The 23,287-nt window shown below is 35.9% G+C and overlaps 3 protein-coding genes, 1 long non-coding RNA gene and 2 pseudogenes across 5 annotated transcripts; 4 read left to right on the top strand and 2 right to left on the bottom strand.

Annotated features, from left to right (window-relative positions):
* The first annotated feature begins 1,869 nt into the window (after positions 1-1,869).
* Positions 1,870-3,113, top strand: LOC113305266 (annotated as a pseudogene).
* Positions 3,114-4,485: 1,372 nt separating this feature from the next.
* On the bottom strand, positions 4,486-7,923 carry LOC113304879 (subtilisin-like protease SBT5.3). The gene is made up of 11 exons (XM_026554009.1): positions 7,806-7,923; positions 7,600-7,694; positions 7,417-7,514; positions 7,182-7,331; positions 6,981-7,092; positions 6,353-6,881; positions 6,176-6,270; positions 5,842-6,075; positions 5,607-5,727; positions 5,298-5,496; positions 4,486-5,187 (listed from the first exon to the last, which is right to left on the bottom strand). The coding sequence occupies exons 1-11, from the start codon at positions 7,887-7,889 to the stop codon at positions 4,640-4,642; spliced, it is 2,265 nt and encodes a 754-aa protein (XP_026409794.1). The 5' UTR covers positions 7,890-7,923; the 3' UTR covers positions 4,486-4,639.
* Positions 7,924-10,772: 2,849 nt separating this feature from the next.
* Positions 10,773-11,504, top strand: LOC113305265 (geraniol 8-hydroxylase-like). The gene has a single exon (XM_026554340.1). The coding sequence runs from the start codon at positions 10,773-10,775 to the stop codon at positions 11,502-11,504; it is 732 nt and encodes a 243-aa protein (XP_026410125.1).
* A 2,109-nt stretch (positions 11,505-13,613) lies between these two features.
* LOC113304483 lies at positions 13,614-15,933 on the bottom strand. Of its 2 annotated transcripts, none has more exons than XR_003338220.1 (4): positions 15,626-15,933; positions 15,219-15,319; positions 14,118-14,485; positions 13,614-13,799 (listed from the first exon to the last, which is right to left on the bottom strand). It is a non-coding gene; the product is annotated as an uncharacterized LOC113304483 (long non-coding RNA). The 2 variants fall into 2 exon arrangements; XR_003338219.1 differs by having other exon boundaries at positions 13,614-13,796.
* Positions 15,934-18,738: 2,805 nt separating this feature from the next.
* Positions 18,739-19,334, top strand: LOC113305264 (annotated as a pseudogene).
* Positions 19,335-19,729: 395 nt separating this feature from the next.
* On the top strand, positions 19,730-21,706 carry LOC113304646 (uncharacterized oxidoreductase At4g09670-like). Its single transcript, XM_026553787.1, has 2 exons — positions 19,730-20,345; positions 21,025-21,706. Exons 1-2 carry the CDS (start codon positions 19,884-19,886, stop codon positions 21,664-21,666), a joined length of 1,104 nt encoding a protein of 367 aa, XP_026409572.1. The 5' UTR covers positions 19,730-19,883; the 3' UTR covers positions 21,667-21,706.
* Positions 21,707-23,287: the final 1,581 nt, after the last annotated feature.

Below are 23,287 nucleotides of genomic sequence, written 5' to 3'. Positions count from 1 at the left end.
ATTTTCATGGGTTAAATTGTTAATCTGATCAAGTGAATATGAATGATGGTTAGGCAATTGATCTAGTTGAGTCTGCAACTTCTTATTATTCGCTTGGGTATCCTCAGCAAGATATTGAAAATTATATCTTTCCCATATTCGCTTATGGTTTAAATATTAATAAATGCATGGAGAAATTTACAAAAATGTGGAAAGGGGAAGTAATGTATAATAGAGTACAACAAGCAATTTGGATATAATGATAAATACCTCTAAGATTTCGATTTTCACTACGAAGATTCTCGGCATCAACATTCGCAACTTCGAGTTATCCTCTTAACTTTTACACTTCCTGGAGTTCCCCTTTTAGTCTAGTGACTTCCTTTTCTAAAGAAGCATTCTGTTGCGAAAGTCCCAGCTGGGAACAACTATATTCAAAATGCCCTTCAACTAAAATCATGCGACGATGAGAGTCCTAAATAAGAAAGAAGATAAAGGTAAGAGATTAAGAAGTCATAATTAAAATAAAATGAAAGAAGATAAAGTAAATATATGAGAGATAGTTACCAAGACATCTAGAGCAACGTGGAAACTAGGATCAATTTGAGAGAGGATCTCATTCCTTGTAGCTCTATCAGAAGGGAATTCGCACATAAGCTTACTCAAAGATGAACATATGCGAAGTTTGAAAGGATAATTAGTTAAAGATTGAGCAGAATTGATAATATCGGATAGATCTTGAGAAGCAGATTTCACACTATCCAAAGCTTTCTTACTTAGAGAAAGGGAATTTAGTAAAAAAGGAGAAGATGAAGAAGAAGGAATAGACATAGAAGGAGAAGGCATGGAGAAATATATAGGGATAGACAAATCAGCAGGGTTTGATTGAGAATCGGTATTGATGAATGAAGAGGAAGTTTGATCCATATTCAATACATTTGCAGAGGCAATAGTAGAAGAACCTTTTACCCCTTGATCAGCAGCAGGTTCCTTTTCAGGAAAAAGTTCTTCAAAAGTAACAGAGGCATTCGCATCAGAAGCTTGAACTGGAGAAATAAAAATATTTTCCTTAGGAGTTTGAGTTGTTACAGGAGCAACGGGAGAATTTGTGTGCAAAGGTTGAACTGTTGTTATAGGGGTGACATCTCCGACATTAAAATCGATAATAGAGAGGTTCGACTTACTCACAGTAAGCTTGCGAGATTTCTTAGTTTTAGGTCCTTTGGCATCACCCATCTCAGAATTGGAAGTCTGTGAAAACAAAATAGATAAGAAATAGAGGCAACAATATTTTTTTTCTAAAAAAATTGGGTATTTCTTACATCTTTGTTATGCGAAGCCTTCCTCTTATACGATTCTTTACTCTCGACACCAGAAGAAGATTTAGAGGTTATTCAAAGAGCACTTAGAGAAGAACTTTTCCTGCAATAGCATGGGAATTGGTTAGCCAAAAGTAACAGTTGTAATCAATAAATCATGATAGAAAAAAACAAACTTTGATTCAGGATTCATGATGATAAAATAGTAGCAGGTAGCAGAAATAAAACAACACCAGCAACAGCAAAAAGGAACATCAGCGGCAAGAGAGAGAATAGAAGAAAAGTGTAGTTGCAGACGATGAAAGAGGAAAGGATTATTTTCCAAGAAGAATCAATAAATAGGTAAAAGAATATGACCGGTTGCAAACGGTTGAACCAGTAAAAAGGAAGAAAATCAACACGTGTAAATAGATAAACTTGGATTCCGGAAAATTGTCTGAAAGTAAAATGTGAAAAGACAAGCATATACGATAATATAGGGTGGAAGTTTCTCATATCGCTCACTCTGTAGAATAAGCGAAATGAGAAAGAGGCAAAATGTAGGAGTGAAATATCACACATGTTATTAAGCATGCGAAGTAAAGACTATATAACTCAAACAAGGAAGATCGCACACATCAAGGTTGAGATGACGCACCGGATGATGTCAGCAAAGTCACGAGTAAAGTGTGAAGATCTGTGCAATGTATAGACTGTGCGAGAACGAGTGATTGTATATGAGCGAGTGTATCACATAGAGATTCCGAAAATAAAGGATCTCTTAGCTGTCATCCACTATGTAAGATCTTATATAAAGAAGAGAGGTTATTACTTGTAGGGGATTCTTTTAGTGAGTGTTTGACAATAAATTAGGAGAGAGAAAGTGAATCTAGGAGCAAGTAAGATTGTTGTAATACTTGTATCCATCTTATAGACCGACTTAAGTCTTGGTAATCAATGAAGAGTTTAATGATGATTACCTAATATTGATTATAATTATAGTGGAGTGTGGTTGTAGGGAAACTTGCAACTACAGTCCTAATGGTGGAAAACCATACTAGAAGAAACACAGACTCAGTGTCACCCTTAGGTGGATTTAAGAATAAGTGTTTCTCATAGTTAATTTTGATTTTTTATTTCCCATGCATAGGGGAATTAAAAAAGCTAAAATAAAATCATATCTCCCTCCAAAAAAAAATGGTTTATATGAACTGAGGCTTTTTTTTTTTAGTTGTTGTGCCGATATAACATAAAATGGTTTATATATCAGGATTTATTTATTGCTGGTACCGATGCTATCTGATCCACGGTAGAATGGGTAATGGCTGAACTACTTCACAACCCATGTAAGATGAGAAAAGCCGGACAAGAACTCTTAGAGATCATTGGCAATGATCGACCCGTAAAAGAACAAGATATTGTTCGACTCCCTTACTTGCAAGCTATTGTAAAGGAAACACTACGACTTCACCCGCCTGCTCCATTCTTACTTCCTCACAAAGCAGAGATGGACATTAAAAAATTCATGATCTCGTTGTCCCTAAAGCTGCCCAAGTAGTAGTTAATGTATGGGCAATAGGTCGAGATCCTGCCATATGGAATGACCCAAGTTGTTTCAACCCTGAAAGGTTTTCGGATTCAAGAATTGATTATAAAGGTCATAATTTTGAGTTCATTCCATTTGGATCAGGACGTAGGATTTGTCAAAGTTTACCATTATCACATAGAATGATACATTTAACTGTTAGTTTGCTTGTACAGTCATTTGACTGGAAACTAGAAAATGGATTGAAACCAGAAGACTTGGATATGGAGGAAGAATTTGGGTTTACATAAGCAAAGGCGAATGGTCTTCGAGCTATCCCTATTAACTTAAACTGATATTTATCTTGTTGTTCGTCGAGGAGATGAAAGTTTCAATCTTACCTTAGTTATTATTTGATCCCAATAATTGTTTCAATGTGGGGAGAGTCTCTTGGTGGGATTATTTTGTACGGAAAATGGGTCATTCGTCCAAATATTTTTTAAACATGGTTCAAATGGACGAATAAAAATTAATATGGGTGAAATGGACACCAAAAAAATAGTAAGGATGAAACTGGATTCATCCTGACTTAAACTTAAATAATAACAAGGATGAAACTGGATGCATCCTGATGTAAATTAAAAATAAGAAAAAGTATTTGAAAATGGGTAGGATGAAACTGTTTACATCCTGGGTATTTTTACAATTTTTTCTATTTAAACAGTATCGATTTCTAAATGTTCTTTTTACTCAGAAATTGTTGATTTTTGTCTTTTTAACCAATTTTGTGTATTTTGTATTGTATGCGTTCGTGGCTTTTTGTTGTACATTTATAATCACCATTTCAATCAGTATGTTTATCATTATCAAGCAAGTAAAAATAAAAATAATACTGTATAAGAAATCATTTAATACGGCGACTTCCCAATTTGTGGCTGGTGGGATTATGAATATACTACTTCAACTTGATCACCTATTCAAAGTTCACACCCAGCTAACGTACTAGAAAATTGGCAACTTGACCACCCTAAGTATTCAAGCTAGATTAGACACCAGTTCCATTCGGTTGATAAATAGCCAAATTGAGCCATTTTGGTAAGTCTATATATATTCATGACTTCGGTTGATAAATAGTCAAATTTGTGAGTTATCTAATCCGGTTGGTGGCTTTAACCTTTGATCGACCGACAAATCAAGAAGCCTTGCGTCGCATGCCACTGGTGGCATCATTAATACAATTTATATGTCTTAACGGCTGAATAAGAAATTTCTAGATTTTTAAGCCGGGAATTCGCGCTTCCAAGTTGACATTTTAATCTCCAAAGCTTGTCTTTGAGTTTTCTCTTGATTTAGTTCATTGGTACACGCAGCTAATTTTCTAGTTGATTCGTTCTCATTGCAGCTGGGATCCGCAGGAGCCAACCCTGCCTTCAATATATCGAACCTCTCGGAATGGAACCGATGAAATTGGTAGACCATAGCGGGACAACATATATACCTCGTGCGACTAGAACCTTGTTGCTCGGCTCAACTCAAGTCAGAGAGGAAGCTCTATCTCGAATCAGTTAAGGAAACAATATGTCGCCGCTTCGAATATTACTTGCCAATTGATATAGAGAATCATGACAACTACAACTCACTCAATCATAGATTAGTTAAAGAAACAATATGTTGCTCAGCTAGAAGAAAATTATCTGGTGATGTATACTGAAATTTATTACAAATCAATCCCCTAATGCAGGGGTCAGCACCAATCAAAGCGAACACACTGTGTCTAAATTACATTGCGATTGATCTGAAACTTCTTATTGTAAAGTTTACTACTGCACATTCTTGATTAGACTGTAATTACATTCACTGCAATCGGACTTCTAACTTGGTATAGATCACTTCTCCAACTCATGGATCCGAAAACAAAACTTCCATTACTAGCTTTGGAAGGAATGAAACGAACCCGAAATGACTTCCTTTCACCAGTTCTTTTGAATCTTAGCACACTTGGTTTTACTGTGACTTTAACACCAGATGGGTTCTTAGTAAAAGCTCTGAAAGTTGCTGGGCCACGACCAACATATGTCACTGTTCGTTTAACCGTTACCTTTCCGTTCATACTGGCCACACCAATTGAAGGATAGTTTAAATTGTAAGTGGGAATTAGTGGGTTTTTACAAGTGATTTTCGTTCCAGTGACCATTTGAATTTGCGAAGAGTTTGCACGAGCACCACATAAGAAGTTGAGTATGTCATTGGAGCCAAATTCATATACCAGTCCAGGATCTAGTGCTGCTATGGGATTTACATGCCCGGATCCGTAGTTGAATGGTGACGCTGGAGAATCGGTGGGACTTTCCAATATGGGTCTCTTGGTATTATCCATGGCATTTGCTGTATCATCACAATGCGGGAAAGAATTTGTTAGAAGAGGAAAAATGTAATGACCGATTCCGAATTTAGTTTCAAAATTGAACAAGAGTACTGGTGATTTTAATATTAACCTGTTGTCATTATGGCAGATTTTATAGCTGATGGACTCCACGAAGGGTGGTGACTTTTAATGATGGCCGCGATTGCAGAGGCATGTGGGCAGGCCATGGACGTTCCTGAAAGAACATTATAGTCAACAGATCGTTCTGCTCTCAAACCTACTGGAGTCCAGGCTCCCAATATCCTCACACCAGGTGCTGTAATGTCAGGCTGCAAAAGAAAAAAAAATATTCCACGCTTAGACCTAAACTCTCAACTCCTCCGTCAATTTTACTGTTTAATGGTGAACATATATTCATTAGGCTTTCATGAAAACCTACTTTGATAATGTCAGGGGTGACAGTATTTGGTCCAATCGAAGAAAAGCGTGCCATTTTTGGTGCACGAGTGGTGTTGTTGGCAATTGCTGTCGTTGATGGGAATATTTTAGCGATTGGGCTCCTGTTAACAAAATCAAATATATTTATTATACGCAAACATTGATACAGTTCAAGAAAAACCTTGATCCATTTGAACTGCAGATAGATTTATTTTTCAAGTGATGCTGGAACTTACTTCGCTTGGGTTGCGTATTTTCGAAGAACTTGTATTTCTTTTGTGTCAAGAACAGTAGTTGGAATGACGTACTGAGGGCTGCTATCACTTAGTAGTCCAAGTGAGGGGGCGAAAAGTATCATACCACCACCACCACCATCTCTTACAGCAATATCTTTCCCACTACCATTTCCCCTGCACACCACTATCTTCCCCTTAATCAACTTATGGTCTAGCGTGCCTTCGATGCATGAGCTTAAAAACAGACATGCAGCATGGAAAAATATCAGCAAACATGAAGAATTACGTACAGATTGATATTTATCCTATGAAATGTAATAAGCATATTATATACCTTGCGTTTCCTGCTGAAACACCTGCAGCAGCTGCATCACTTGCAAATATTATCCGGTGAAATTTATCCATTTTTAATGGGTTTATAGAGGATCCCTGAAAAGTTGAAGTTCCCTTTTGGATTATTTGAGCACGGCATATGTATGTGTACTGTGTTCATGATACGGTTAAAGCTTACCTTCAAAATCTTTGAATTTCCAAGCTGAACGTTGGAAATGAATTCTCGGTCGATAGAGCTAGCAGCAACAGTTAGGAGCCAAGGAGCGCATTTTGTTGTAGCAACACCTGTATTTCCCGCTGAAGTAGAAACAAGAATACCTTTCTTGAACGCATGGAAAGATCCAATTGAAATGGGATCATCAAAGAAACCATCTGGAGAAGCAGCTATAGAGATAGAAATGATATCAACTCCATCACTAATGGCATCATCAAAGGCTGCTAGATTATCAGCGTCTGTACATCCACCACCAAGCCAACACGTTTTGTATATGGCAAGTCTAGCACTCGGCATACCGCCCCTTGCAGTTCCACTTGCCATACCAAATAAACTCACATTATTGACAACTGATCCAGCAACTGTTGATGCAACATGAGTTCCATGGCCATCGCTATCACGTGCAGATCGAAAGAATGTTAGATTTCGAGACTCAAACGGTCCTGTAGCTTTTTCATTTCCTTGAGAGTAATACCGAGCACCGATTATCTTCCTACAAAGTTAGATTCCATAAACCAAGCACCGATTATTATTCTACGTGCGTAGATTCAACAAAGTGCATTTTGAAGTTTTTTAATGGATAAGTGCTTACCTGTTGCAGTGCTCAACTGTGAACTGATCTCCAGGAACACATTCTCCCTTGAATCTTTTCGGGACAGGCCCTAATCCGTTATCGTTGAAGCTTTCTGACTCAGGCCAAACTCCTACAAACGCGCATTCAAAACCAACCGTCTCAAATATCTCAACATCATAAACTAATTGTAATAAGCTTAGAATTTCGTAGTCCTCTTACCAGAATCAATGACGCCAACGATCACGTCTGATTTCAATTCAACGTTTGCGTTATTTTGTGGAACATCGTCGATGCCAAGGAAATCCCAGGAATGGGTTGTATGGAGTTGGTTGATCTTACTTTCAAAAACTGATATAACCGATTCTGTTTCTGTAATCCATAAAAAAGAAAGATTAGTGAAAAATGGATTTACTTGTTAGCTTTTCTATGTAAAGTGACTAATGAATTTTCTTACCGCGAAGCTGTTGTGCTTGATCGTCTGTAAGTATCGCTGAGAAGCCTCTAAAGCTTTTACTGTAATGGTGGACTGTTGCTTCTTTGGCTTGATGGATGCTAAAATGAAAGCATAACTTAAACTGTTAGTGTTTTTCTTCATTTAAAATCCAAGATTGAGCATACAACTAGAGGATCTCATTACCTGCAGCCAGTAACTGATGCAAGCAAATCATGGTTTGACGATATAACCGAATTCGAATTCGAGAAAGAGTGATCTCCCATATATACTATATAGTGCTGCAAATTTTTAACAAAATATAAAATAAAATAAAATTATCTGTCTTCAAATTTCATCTCAAAAGTGCACGAACAGAACATACCAAACGAAACTGAGAGAATTGTATCTACCTTCTTGGTTATGGAATTGGCTTCATTTGTGACAACAAACGTGAACAAGAAAACCGCAAGAGTTGTAGCAATCAACTTATTCATGATTTTCACTCAAAGATTTGAATGCAAGAGACAGTATTAATTGATAATAAACATGCACATGATGCACCTTATTTATACCTGTAAGCAAGTGTTAAGACTTTTTCATAGTTGCGAGGACACGGCTTGTCACAGTGGGCAGACCTTCAATTTTAGAAATATAAATAATCCGAGCCTTGAGAGTCTTAGATTGCAACTATTTTCTATTGATTTTTTTGCGTTGTATAACATGGAAACTGTCAAGGTTGATCTGAATCATCCGGGTCGCCACATTCTATGAACGCGCCAAGACATAATTAATTTGCTCTCTCTGGTAGGTTGACTTTTACTGATTAGCGTGATTGATATGCCTGCCACATACGTATACAGCTCTGATAACGATCGCCTCTGAAGAGCGCGTGTGCCACAAGTGCGAAGTCATGGACTATCATCTGATGACCTTTATCTAATCATACATTACATTTTACAATTTCTTTTCTTCATAATTTTTTCTTTGTCTCGCACAATTTTCTTTTTTGCATTCTTCCTAACCACTAAAACCACCGAGCATTATATTATCGAACTATATTATACTATATGAAAAAAATACCTCTGAAAAAGAAAGGAAAGGACTTAAAAAATGTACACATTTTTTTTACATTTCTTTATCATGCTCTTTGACTGTTTCTCATTTCTTCCGATTGGATTGATTTTGATTTTTTAATTGTTTGTCAATTTTAATGTCCAGATTTATTCCCCCAATGAGGGCCTTCAGCATGAACACGCTGATTGGCGCGGAGTTGCGCGAAAGTCGAAAGAAGACTCAGGTCTCAGGTCAATCATGGTGTAAAATTGGTTGTTAGTCCACATATGGGCAAGCCCATATGTTTAGATCAACGCATAGCCCACATTGATACAAGTTCACAAAAGTCAAAAACAAACAAACTCCACTCTTCTGATAAAAAAAACAGTCCACCAGTTATAACTTCAAAGATGTCACTATCCATTTGGGTTGCGCGGATGCTGCATTTGAGCCGTGTTCGTGTCCAACTCGAATCGGAAACGGGACGTGCATTGGATGCTGACACGACGCGTGTCCGACTTACCAATGTGCGCGTCTCGCACGCATCTGATTTGGACGCACTGATGACTCGGATTTGAAGCGTTTTTTTTTTCACATTTTATTTAAACTTCTTCCTTTATTTTTACTATTATTAACTAAATGAAGAAGAGAAACACTTAGGTCTTTATTAGGGTTTTTTAATTGGGAATGACATCATATATACTTTTGGTTGGGCATGTGTTGTTCTAAGAATGCATTTTGATTGTACCATGCGTTTAATAGTGATTCATTGCTTGACCTTCGGCGTGTATAAGCAAACGATCTCTTCTTTTCTTTTGAAATTTATATACATGTAGCATATATTCTATTTTTTAAGATCGAAACACTTAACTTTGCTGTATAAATACATGATTATATATATAAATAAAATATGTATATACGTGTCCGTGTCCTAATTTTTTGAGAATTTTGTAGTGTCATGTCCGCATCTACGTGTCCGCGTCTGTGCAACCCAGCTATCCATCCATAAAAAAACCCATCAAAACAAAAGTAACACAAAAACCCCATCACAACAAAAGTAACACAAAAATCCCAAAGAATTTAATGAAACCAATTTTGGTTTCATCATAAAATTTGATGAAAATCATAGAATTTGATGATTCATCATAAAATTTGATGAAACCAATTTTGAAATTTGGATTTTTGTATAAATTTTTAAAAATTTATGAGTTTTTGTATCAATTTTGTTTAAGATGGAATTTTAATGGATCCCAACATTTGAATAGGGTTTTTGTACCACAAGTTTGGTTACCTTGGATTTTTACGACCAGTTCTGAAAAAAAAAAAATAAAGAAATTCCACTCCTTCATCTTCATAATGCTTACCAATTCTCAAGCTTTGCGCGGTTAGCCAGAAGGCTCTTTTGAAACAATTTCAATTCTCAAAACCGCTTGCATCATATGTCCAAGAAAGAACTTCAAATAGTGAGAAAATACCATGTAGAAATATTGAGACAGGTGTCGGTAGATATCTGGAATGATTTATAGGTATGGGGTAAATGGGTTCAATAGGGGCTCTGCTGCTGCTATAAGTTCCAAGCAAACGCAAATATCCTTGCATGTTACGTTTATCCAGACTACCATGTTGATATCTGATGCCATGCAAGTTAGTTGCAAAAGGCAAACCTTGAGGCGCAGCTAGCTGATCAACCAAATAGGCGAGTCTTCCACCTATTACGGTAAGTTCTCGCAGGTAATTTAAAAGCTGTATATTACATGTACCCAATTGGTTTTGATCTAGCTAGATGTACACTGTACAATGTTATTAAGAAAAGATCTCGATGAGATATGATCATCACATGGTCTGGGAACTTGTTGATCGATGTACTCTAAACGTGGATCAAAAAATGTCACGATCTTATTAATGACGAAGACATTAAATATTTGAGCTCGTACGTAAATGGAATAAGAAAATAGATTTTATAACGACGGTGAATATTATAGGAAGCTAATAGCGAAAGAGAAACTACGCAGAAACAACCTCTTAATATTAACTGATCCATGATAATATACTATATATGTTTGTCACTCTATACTCTTTACAAATTGAAAGTTTGCGTTTGAGAGACAAAAAGAGGAAAAATTAAAGATGATTACTTCAAAATTTCTTTGTTGATTTTGTTTTCTTGTACATTTATCAAAATAATTTCATGGGTAACCAAATCTTCAAATACGAGGAGGTTTCCACCTGGTCCCATACCTTTACCAATCATTGGAAATCTTTTACAACTCGGGAAAAAACCTCACGAGTCACTTACTCGGCTCGCCAAAGTTTACGGACCCTTGATGTTGTTAAAGCTTGGTTCTGTGACAACAGTAGTTGTTTCTTCTCCTGCAATGGCAAAAGAAATTCTTCAAAAACATGATCAGTCTTTTTCTAGTCGAACAATCTTGGAAGCAATTACGGTGTTCGATCACCATAAAGTTTCAATGGTATGGTTACCTGTTTCTCCTCAATGGCGTAATCTTAGACAATTTACAAATTCGCATATCTCCACTAGTCAAAGACTTGATTCAATAAAAAGCCAAAAGTTGGATGATCTATTCACATACATTTGTCAAAGTGCAAGCTCCAGTTCCGTGGTTGATATTGGTCATGTTGCTTTTACTACTGTTCTTAATCTATTATCAAATAGTTTTTTCTCTATTGATCTAGCTGATTATTATTCATATTCTACATTTGAGATCGCGCTTAAAGAAGTGGTATTGCAAGCTGCAAAACCTAATCTTTCTGATTATATTCCTATAATAAGCTTCATGGATGTGCAAGGTATTAAACGCAATATGAGAAATTATGCTAGAATAATGGATGGCACATTTGGTAAAATAATAGAGCAAAAATTGGAGCTTGCTAGAGAGGGGAAGAGTACTAACTCTGCTGACTTGCTTGATATAATTCTTGATGCATGCCATGAAAACGTTATTGAGCTTCATCGTCGGGATATAAACTCTTTACTTAAGGTTAGTACTATATTTTCTTTTCTCCGTGGTCTTGTTAGCCGGTATAAATTAATTTAGCTTTAATTTATAGTTTTGATGTAAAATATATCTTGATGTGGGTCTGATGTGCTCTTAGATTATTATAAATATATATATACACATATGTACATATGTACATACACATTCATTCTGATCCGGACGAAAAAACTTTAGTCAGAAGGATCAGCCTAATGGTGTTGATATTCATTGTTAGAAGGATCAGCCTAATGGTGTTGATATTCATTTTCAGAAATGACTAAATTGTCTTTTTCTTAAAAATGACTAAATTGTCTTTTTCTTAAAAATGACTAAATTACCTTTTTCTTAAAAACTTATAGTGTTTAGGGATAAAAAAAAGGTGTCGTAGTGGTAAGAAATGGCTAAATTATCTTTTTCTTAAAAACTTAATCCAACAAGATAAAATAAAAAATTCAAATCCTCCTCCTGGCTTCTTTCTATTCTTGCCAAACTTTAAACGACTTAATCATCGTGAATAAAAAAAAAACAGTCCATTAAATTTAAAATAATTTTTTTTTTGGTGATTCTTGAAAAACCTAGTATTATTTTAGATTGACCAATTTAATTGGAACCCTAAAAAATGGATGACCTCTTCAGTGTTGGATTTGACGAGTAAACAATATATCCTTTACATAAAGAAAAGGAATATCACAAACTCCTTGATCCCGATCACGTAAGCAGGAAAAAATGACATGTGGTCCATCCACAAAGAAGAAAGGACGGTACTTTCTATCCGGGATTAAAAAAATACTGATTGGCTCATCGAAACGAACTTTTTCCATTTCATGTTCACCGATAGAGATTATTTTGAGGTGTGATAATTATTCTATTTCGATGGGCCAACCTATTGTGTGACTATAGCCAGAAGACGAGAATGATTAAATGAAAACTATACAAATTTTTAGATTTCGCAAGTTTTGTTATTCTCATTCGAATAACATATTAAGGTTCAGATATAAAATATATGTCAACTTAGGCAAACCTCCTACGAAAAAGAAGTAGTCGAACCTTAACATTATTCTTCGTACACGAAGTATACAAATTGAAGTTCAACTAGGAAAAGAAACCCGACTTAGCCAAACATTAAGGTTTACCTAGGAAAAAGAGACCAAACCCCGGTGTTGTTCATCATATGCGAAGAACAAACTGAGGTTCAACTAGGAAAAGAAAAACCTAGCCGAGCCTTAGTGTTACCTTTCATATGCGAACAACAGATTAAGGTTTGGTCAGGATTTTTTTCCCTTCAATGTTTCGGTGTCGCATAAGCTTTAACCTTATAAACTAACAGTAATTTTATTGTTTAAGTTCATTTCGCTTAATCGAATCTGGATATTAACAATCTTATTGTTATATTAATATTAAGTTTTAACCCATAATAGTAAGGACATTTTATCCATTTACATGAACATATGGATAAGTGCCTTTGAAATTTACTTCAAGAAAATGTTATATAGTTTTATTCCAGCATTTCCCAAAAAGAAATAAGAGCATTAATTATTTAAAAAGTGAATAATTTTTTGGGCACCATGGCAGTTTTAGGTGAACCCTTGTCCACTTAGGGATTTTGTTGTGATGAGATAAGGGTATCCTAGTTATAGTAAATGACCTAGTTATCCCTAACTTAAATTAACCTAAACCTAACTCAAAACTAGACTAAACTTATACACTACAAGAAAATTAGGGTATTGCAACATGTGCTCTGCATGGCAAGAACCCATGTTTCATGTGGCAATAGCCTTCTGCAGCATCAAAATCTTTTGCCACACATTGGGCAACAACCTGTGTGATAAGAAGTTATTGCCACACCTTATGTGTGTTGTAGCAAAAAGAAGGTTTTAGCAACAACATATAGTGAGGCAATAATGTGAGGCAAAAGAATATTTAGTTCATTTTAATTATTTAAATATTTGATTTTATTTTTTGTGAAAATACTTTTTCCACACCACTTAGGTGCTATTATAGGCTTCTCTTGCAACAACGTCAAGAAGACCTGCATTAAAGCAACATTTCTTCTGCAAAAGCCTATTAAGAGAATTGTTTTCTAATATTGTTTATAGACCATTGTTGTGGTATATGATTCATAGACGGTAAAGTAATATCTAAATCAAGCATTTCATAAACAAAAACTGATTTCCGATCAAAGATTTCAAATTTCATAAATATAAATATGTTTCAGAGTACAGTGATTTACACAATAATAAAAAATTATAAACTAAATCTACACAATCTCAAACTCTAATAGAATTGATACTTCAAATTACACCTTTTTTGTGCTAAATCCACACCAACAGTCCATTCCCAGGCCACAAAATCCTGCTAAACAATCAAAACAAACACCACCAAGCAGAACACATCAAAAAGTGGTCAAGTTTATTGAAAGCTTGAACTGTAATTAAGATATTATCATAATAACATGCAGACTCAATTAACAGATTAAAGACAAAATAGTGCAAATCAGTTCAAGTTCAAAAATTGAATACCAAAAGTTATACTTGCATTCATGGAAAACAATTCAAATTTGCTAAAATGTACGGAAATTACAATACAAATGACAATTATAACCCTAATTCACATATTTGTTTAAGAAAGTTTTCCAATTTTATAATGCAAAATTAAGGAAGAACAAGTACTTACAATTAGTCTGAGGTCTGTAAAGCTGCACCCTGGGTTTATAAAGGTGATCTAAAGGTCCTAAAAGTTGTTCGGGAGTTGTTAATAGTTGCACTGACTAGCATACTCCATCATTAGACCGCAATGTTAGTAGTTGCACTGACCTGAATACTCCATCATTAGACTGCAGATGATTTGGTTCATGTTGGATGAGTAGCACAAAGGAGAACCGTGATTTAATCTAGGAAATGAAGACCGCTTATAATTCTGGCAAAGGTACAAATTCATATCCACGCAAGTAGGAATCAGTTTGCAATGATATCCCAAATCACATAGGAAATGCTACATCTGCTCCACTTCCACAACATTATTTAAACTACGATCTCTGACAGCTACAGTAAAATTAAAATGAAAAAATCTCCTTAGTCCCTACGAATGTGTACCACAGATGATTGCAGATTAGCAATAAACTGACCACGACTTTAAGGGAACATATTTAAGGATGCCAAAAATGCAAAAGTTGAGGGAAACTGAGAAATTATATTGCAGAGAAGTGCATCATAGAGAAAAACAAAAAACAGAAGTAACGTTAATGTAGGGATGTGTGCATAGTCTTATGGATACATTTTTTTGATGCTGCTGACCAGACCAACCTCATTGGTCTTAACACCGAGAAAAATTTATGTTCTTGTCAGCATTAAAAAGCAAAAGTAAAACAAAAACTTCTTATTTGGGAGACAAAATTAGACACTCCACTTACTGACCAAGATACTATCCTCAGTCTGTTCAAAATCAAATATGTAGTAGCATTGGACACACACAAGAATTTTCCAGTAGGATAAGAAGTATATTAATCATTTGACACCAAATCAGAGCTATCACTTAAGCTACCACCACCACTATGATAGTGTCATGTTAAGCCAATTTTTTCTTTTACAAAATTACAATCCCTACACTATTACTTCTACAATCCCTACACCAAATCATACTGACAACATTTGAGACAATCAAATTTGCATCAAATTGATAAAATCGAAGAACAATTTCACAAACAAATGCATGCATAAGGCCATGAACAAATCCATCCATCCAATCAAAAAAATTTGGCGAAAAAACGAAAAATACCTCATAAATGACTGAACAGGGTAACAGTTAAAAGATCAATATGATTCTTGGACGACCTTCACTGGTATATTGCGGTATATATTCACCTAGATCTTCCAAACCTGTAAAAAGAGGAAAATGTAAACTTATAATTAAATATTGCACAACTCAAATCCTGTATTCACTAGTATTACTTCCGTCGCCCCAAAAAATCCAACACAGAACACATAACACATCAATTAACAGATGAATAAAACCTATAAAAGATTAAACTAACATTAAATCACTAAATAAGTTACAAAAAATTATTTGGAAAACCCATAATCAAAATCCCTAAACTTTGCTCCAACCCTTAACCAAAATCCCCAAATTCAGAAATTGAAATCATAACAAAAACAAACAAAAATAAAAGATTCAATAGATTATACTTGATGAAGTTGATGCTCGAGATTGTAACGAGAATGATGAAAAAAAGAACAAAAATGCTGAAATTTGAAGAAGAAAAGAGTCATCGGTTAGAAAGAAGTTAGGGTTTGATTGTTAATCTAGATGCGATGAGAGTGGTGAAAATAATAGTTTTGTATGCAACGAGAGATCTGGTGTTGACGGAAAAAATGAAACCCATAGGATTCTGATAATCACGAGACGAGAGAACACCACTTGTTTTGGATGAAAACCCTCCATTTTTTCTTTGTGAGATGGTCAGTTTTAAGGGGAAACCTAGCAGTTGTTTTAGGATCCGTTCAAAAAAAAAAAAAAAAAAAAGTTTTAGATGCGGAATTAGTGGGGGGAAATTTTGATTTTTCACGAATTCTTCTTGGAAAATAATTGTCTACGAATCTTTTTTTTTGGAAAATTAGTGATGGACCCAATGTAGTTAATATCGGATATCGGTTCATCTCGGCCGGGACCGATATACTGGTACGATTTTATATCGGGGATATTATCGTTGAAATATCGGTTCTATATTTAGAGACTATAATTTTATATTAAACATTTCTCCACACATTTTCGGATAAGATATAATAGATAACATCAATTTTATCAAAAAAACAAAAGAGTAACTTTAGTAGACTTGCTTCGAGAGCTACATGCACCTCTACTACCACCTGGAAGACTTTCTTCGCCAAAATTACCTTTAAACTTTATAGAAAACGACCAATACCGTCTCATATCAGGAAATGTAGGAAAATTTCGTATCGACCGATACGGCCGATATTTGACCGAAACGGCCGATATTCGACCGATACAGCCGATATTATCGGGCGAATATCGTATCCCCGATATCCTTCTTATCGTATCGTTCTGGACCGATATCCGAAATATCCCCGATATATCGGCCGATACGGCCGATATTGACTACATTGGATGGACCTTGGAGTTTTAGTCGTAATCTTTTTATAAAAATAAAATTTTAATAAAGAAAGACAGTTAAATATTCAATCTTTTTATATGTTTCCACGGTGATGTGGAAAGAATATAATATATTTCCACACCACATAAATATATATAGCAAAAAAATGACTTTTTGCCTCACCTACCCTTGGTTGTGGCAAGATGTCACCCTTTATGCGACACTCATCATCCACTGAGACTAAAATCCACATATTGCCGCATTGTTAATAGGTGTGTGGCAAAGTGTTGCGGCAAAATACTCATTTTCTTGTAGTGTTAATAACCTAATTATTATAACTCTAATTCATAAACATAAAAGCACAATTCTTTTTTTCTACTAACCTATTTTCATTTCAAACTCTTCCTTCTCCTAGTATTCTCTCTTCCACTTTCATAATCGCTTTAAATCTGGATTTTATAAATTTGTACATGAGAAGATACTTTCCAACTAACCCATGTCTTCTTTATACATTTGTGATTGATAAACTGAGTAGTAATCAGAAAAATTAAAGTTGCACAGAGAAGTTAGGTAAGGAATTTTTTGAAAAAACTCTTGTTGAACTAGCCAAGCCTGATGGAAATGAAAAACATGAAGAATAGTTCGGCTATTTTAGAAGAAAAAAAAAATCCTAGGCCAAACTTTCTAATTTTCTAACCGAACTTTCTCTAAATGTATGATCGGCTATTTCCAATAAAAAATAATCCTAGCCAAACTTTCTAACTTCCTAGGTTAACCTTCAAATTTTCTAGCCCAACATTCTATAAATGTATGATTTGATTTTATCTTAGGTTCAGCTAGGAACATGGTGGTCACGACATTACCTAACATAAGTCTGTTAAACACAAAATAGTAATTTAGATAGCTATTATTAAGTGTTCCAAGTCGAACCTAGTCCACACACCATCAAAGAGAATGTTCGTCCACCTGTACTTCTGTTTTTCTAGCCGAACCTAGTCCAAAACTCCATGAAAGAGGATATTCGGCATCATGTAGTTCCATTTTCCTAGCCGAATCTATAACCACTTCGTCGATCTACGCTTTAAAGATTTTCATTACCCTTTTAAAAGTTTTCATTTTAGCAAATCACTCGTTACCGGATCGTTATGAAAATTGAAGATTTGCATTCCTTAAAAATGGCATTCAAATTACTCATTTTGAGTACAAAAATTCCAAAACCTAGTTTTTGAAAAAGTATTCCCATAAACTCTTCTTCTCCTTCGAACGATCTTTAATCTTAATTCTCTTATACAAATCCTAAATTAAATATATAACATAATATTTCTAACATGATAAATTTAAAAGGGTATTTTGGCCATTAATAAAAATATGTAGATAAACGGTGTTGAATTTTACTAAATAATGACCTAGTAAAACTGTGAGAATGGTTGAAAATTGCCAACATCTCACAAGCCCAGGTCCAATTCGCTTGGAGATTTCGTTTTTGGACTCCTCAGAGCAAGGGCTATGGATAGTGTCACCCTTTCAAATAAAAGAGTGCACTACCAATTTGAGCAAATTAAGCTCTCCTGTGGGTAGGTTTCAACCCACTTTTTCCCAAAATCCTTCCAAACACTCGTTCAGACGAACGAGTAGTTGAGAGTTTCACACTAGACGGGGGACTATCCCCCGTCAGGAAAAAGAAACTTTTAGTACAAAACGGGAGACCGTCCCCCGTCAAAAACTTTTTTTTTTCGTTTTTTTTTTGACGGGGGACTATCCCCCGTTTATGTAGCATATTTTTAGGTTTTTTGTTTGACGGGGATTGTCCCGTCTAAGAAGATTTTATTTTTTTTAGACGGGGGACAGTCCCCCGTCTGGTCCAAAATCCAATTTTTTTAACTAAACGGGAGACTGTCTCCCATGTAGTATCTTTTTTTTTGTATTAGCCCACGATAGCTTCGCTCGTTCATATGGACGAGTAATCTTTCATATGGAAGAGTTAGTATTTGGAGACTACCCATAGCCTTTGCTGTCAGTATCAACAATACATAAAGTCCTTCAACAAAAATAATGCAAAACTTGTTAGCGTTGCTGGCTCGATTACTAGCATTTAATATTTGACGGTATGTCATCAATTTTACTTGCTTATATATGAGAATTATTCTTGAAAGCCTCGCCAAATTTATATTGGATCAGGACTTATTAATGGCTGCCACAAATACTGTATCAGCCACGATAGAATGGGCACCGGCTGAACTACTTCATAACCCATCTAAGATGTCGAAGGCACAGAAAGAACTTTCAAACATCATTGGTAAAAACCAGCTACTTGAAGAATCAGATATTGTCCGGCTTCCTTATTTGCACGCCATCGTAAAAGAAACATTACGACTTCACCCACCAGCTCCATTCTTACTCCCCACAAAGCAGAAATGGACGTTAAAATCCATGATTTTGTTGTCCCAAAAGGTGCCCAGGTAGTAGTCAACGCATGGGCAATTGCTAGAGATCCTGCTATTTGGACAGAGCCATCTAGTTTTAAGCCCGAAAGATTTTTAGGTTCAAAAACTGATTATAAAGGTCAACACTTCGAGTTGATTCCGTTTGGATCAGGTTGCCGAATTTGTCCCGGTTTACCTTTAGCACATAGAATGATACATTTAATAATTGGTTTACTTCTACAATCATTTGACTGGAAGCTGGAAAATGAGATGAAACCTGAGGATATGAATATGGAGGATGGTAATGGGTTTGCCTTGGTGAAGGCTACTCGTCTTCGAGTGATTCCTATCAAGTTGTAAATCAGATAAATCATGGGTATCATGCATGAAGATTGAAGCTTGCTTCTATCAGTTTACAAATTCGTAATATTGTGGGGTTAAACCGAGAGTGCGAGAGTTTGCTGCAATCTCACTTCTAATCTATGTAATAATTGTTCCATGTCTCCAGTGTTGGGAAAAAATGTGAAAGGGTTGATAATTGAACTTCAAGGCACCACAAATCAACCCAAACATGCCCTTCAACAATACTGTTTTCAGTAACAATTTGCATGACTTTTGTCGGGTGGTAAATAATACCAATCCAAACATGAAATTCAACAGCATTACGTGGGAAACTCATATCCAATTGTGTCAACATGAACGAGTGGACAAGAAACATTGTACAATAGCACTTATTCATGAGATGGACCATCATAATGCAACTGCACATGTAGGGATGGGAATTTCCGATTCATTTCTCCAATAATTATTACATTTAGAAATAAACCATATCTGGTAGATCTTGAGAGTATACTCCTAGCTATCTTGCTCGGAATCAATTTTTATTAGACCCAAAGAAAATCACTGAAGATGGATGAGAATCATATCCGATTTGGTATAGTAGGATGTGCTCAAATAGCTAGGAAAGTTTCAAGAGCTATTGGTTTATCCTACAACTCTACTGTCTATGCCGTCGGCAGCCGTTCCTTTGAGAAAGCAAAAAAATTCGCCTTAAACAACAAATTGCCAGATTCCGTTAAGATTTATGGGAGCTATGATGAAGTTCTTGATGACCCAAATGTCGATGCTGTGTATATGCCACTTCCCACAAGCCTGCACGTACGATGGGCTGTCTTGGCTGCAACAAAGAAGAAACATTTGCTTTTAGAGAAACCGACGGCTTTAAATACGTCGGAGCTTGATCAAATATTGGAGGCTTGCAGATTGAATGGTGTACAATTCATGGATGGTACGATGTGGCTTCATCACCCAAGGAGTCCTAAGATCAAAGAGCTTCTTGCTGACACCAAACTCTTCGGTAAACTCAAATCGGTAAGACATTTTTCTAAGTTTTAACGTTTTCAGCTCACTAGGTTATCACGCTTTAGGCGCCTAATCGCGCCTAAGGCTTCTAATGCGACACAAAAGAGGTAACAGTGTTCTGGTACCTCCATAGATGTTTATTTTTTTTAATAGAAAAGAAACTTTTCATTCCACTAGTGGTTATAATCAATTACATCTGCCTCATGCGAAGCATTGTTTCCTACCATGCGAATGAAAGTGCATTTCCGGTTCTCTAAAAGAGTTAAGAAAATAAATTGCATCAACTATTAAACTACTTGTCCACTTGATAGAATGTAAAATGTCTTATTGCATTAACTATGTTGAGATTGTCCCCTTCAAGATGCAGATTTGTGATTTCTTTCCTTGCTGCCCACAATATTGCTTTAAGGGCCGCTTTTCCTTTAGCTTGCTCTGCATCTAGAGAACTCCCGGGACAATGTCTTCTCCTTTGCATTTCACCTGCAGCATTTCTAATGATTAGTCCAATGCTTGAAACATTGGTATTTTGATCAAAAGCCGCATCAAAATTAATTTTAATATGATTATAGTAAATCATTATAAATTCTTACATTAGATGATTTATTTGCATTTTTCATAGCACACCTACCATCTCCTGCCTAAATGATAGAATTCTCTTTTCTTTCTTTTGTATATTTGTTTGGTTTAGATACACTCGACATGCACATTCTACAATGGAACTCCTGATTTCTTAGAGAACAACATTAGAGTAAAGCCAGAACTAGATGCTCTTGGAGTACTCGGAGATGTGGGATGGTACTGCATCGGAGCCATCTTGTGGGCAACCGACAACCTACTACCAAACACTGTAATGGCTCTACCAGGACCGACTCGTAATGAAGCCGGTGTCCTTATGGCATGTGGCGGTTCCTTAACTTGGTTGGCTGGAAAAGAAGAAGATGATCAAGAGGAAAAAGTGGCAACGTTTTACTGCTCATTCCTCTCTAACGTGTGTCTTGACTTATCTTTACATGGTACAAATGGCACTATTCATCTCAAGGATCACATCATCCCTTGTAAAGAAAGTTCTGCTTCACTTGAATTCACATCCGGTGCACAGTTTACAAAACTTCATTTGGGATGGACTGTGGAACCAAAGAAGATTGAGGTTGTTTCTGAGGTTCCTCAAGAAACATCAATGGTACAAGAGTTTGCTAGATTGGTGGGAAATATTAAAAACCATGGGAGCTGTCCAGAGGATAAATGGTCTGAGAGTAGTAGAAATATTCAAATAGTTATTGATGCTATTAACAAATCTCTTGACCTTGGTTGTAAGAATGTTGATATGTAAAACTTGTATGACTTCCCTTAATAAAAACTTATGCAACAAATCTTAGAGAGCATTATTCAGGGGAGGAGCCACATTGAGAGGTGGATGTGCAATTGCACCCCCTCAAATGGTGAGCTTCCAAGGCCAATTTAAGGGAATCTTCCCCCATCTTAGCCATTTTAACCCTTTTGCACCCCCTAAAATGTGCACTGATTGGTAACATCCCATCTATTTTTAAAATTCTGGCTCCGTCCTTGGTACTATTTGATCCACGTAATAGGATGTTTTGTGTGCCACAATTGAAAAGATCGACTCTAATGTTTTTCTGGTTGATGAATAAGTAGTTTTTGGATTTGAGATTGAAAATCTTGGCTTATGAAGGGGCAACTCTTTTTGATACGAAAACCTTGACATTGTTCTCTTGTATCCCGGAGGTTGGCAGCTTGAAGAAGCTTGACATTGTTCTCTTCTTGTACCATAAAGATATACTTTTGAAAAAGCTATCTCGAATTGCGTTTATTTTATTTTGTAAGAATGTAAAGTCTTATAAGATAAATATATCATCAAACTATTACACTTAAACTCATTATCGTCTGTGTTTTACGGAGAAAATGACATAAATCTTGTCTGACCTTGTCCATCTAAGAGTGTCCATGGATCCTCCCTCTCTTTCTCTCTATATATATATATTATTAAAAAAATAAATCAAAGTAATGTAGTAATACACAAGTTTTACTTGAAATTAATAATCAAATACAAGATCGAGATGGGAACAAAATGAACCAAACTTTCTATAATTTTTCTTGAATTGAATCATCAGAAAAGGAAACTGCCATAGATTGTGCTCAATATTTTCTCTATATGGTTAACAAATTTAGATTCGTATGCAGTAAAAGTTAAGAAATATATATAAGAACTATGAGGGTTAACTGTATAAAGTATATGTACCAAGAATATTCTAGGATAAAAAAATGGGAACAGTCACTTAAGCTAGGTAAAATGGATAACATTGACGGGCTAATAGAGTGGGTAACATTGTCGGGCTAATAGGGAGGGTATTGATCCGGGCAAGATAATTTGACTTGTGGCCTGTGCCCACCCTCTTATTTAAATGGGCTAGGGGCCTGCTCGTAATGGGCCACGGGCACCCATGGGATGTCATAGGACAGGGCGGACGGTACTGGACATTGGGATGCCGGGCAAAATTTAAACCCCTAACATCACATAATTTTCCATTTGCTTTACTAGACTGTATCCAGTATTGAGCATGTGGTCAAAATTTTGTTGCTTTTATATGAGAATTAGTGTTTGAAAGTCTTACGAAATGGATCATGAATCGGGACTTATACCATGTTTGTTTACTCCCGAATCATCTGAGTCGTCTGGATCTAAGTCATATGGATCTGAGTGAAATCACCTGACTCATCTGGATCTGACTCGATATGTTTGTTTTGAGTCAGATCTGACTCAAAAAAGCGAGTCAGTGGTTTGGTCCCGTGAGTCAGGGTTATTTTATTACTTCACTCAAATGGGTCTGAGTCAGGGATTATGTTTGAGTCAGAGGTCGAGTCAGATCTAACTCAAAATGCAAAACAAACGGTCTGATTGCCGAGTCAGGGGTTGATTCAGATCCAGACGCTGA

Source organism: Papaver somniferum, chromosome 8 (genome assembly GCF_003573695.1).
Source record: "Papaver somniferum cultivar HN1 chromosome 8, ASM357369v1, whole genome shotgun sequence".
In the NCBI taxonomy this organism is placed as follows: Eukaryota; Viridiplantae; Streptophyta; class Magnoliopsida; order Ranunculales; family Papaveraceae; genus Papaver; species Papaver somniferum.
This window is presented reverse-complemented; position numbering and strand designations above follow the sequence as displayed.

Excerpts from the sequence above, each read along its gene's own strand:
- LOC113304879 (XM_026554009.1), bottom strand. The coding sequence starts at position 7,889 with ATGAATAAGTTGATTGCTACAACTCTTGCGGTTTTCTTGTTCACGTTT. Across the intron at positions 7,695-7,805 it reads CCAATTCCATAACCAAGAAG|CACTATATAGTATATATGGG; the intron begins GTAGATACAATT and ends AAAAATTTGCAG. Across the intron at positions 7,093-7,181 it reads CGTTGGCGTCATTGATTCTG|GAGTTTGGCCTGAGTCAGAA; the intron begins GTAAGAGGACTA and ends GCGCGTTTGTAG.
- LOC113305265 (XM_026554340.1), top strand. The coding sequence starts at position 10,773 with ATGTTGTTAAAGCTTGGTTCTGTGACAACAGTAGTTGTTTCTTCTCCT.
- LOC113304646 (XM_026553787.1), top strand. The coding sequence starts at position 19,884 with ATGGATGAGAATCATATCCGATTTGGTATAGTAGGATGTGCTCAAATA. Across the intron at positions 20,346-21,024 it reads TCTTCGGTAAACTCAAATCG|ATACACTCGACATGCACATT; the intron begins GTAAGACATTTT and ends TGTTTGGTTTAG.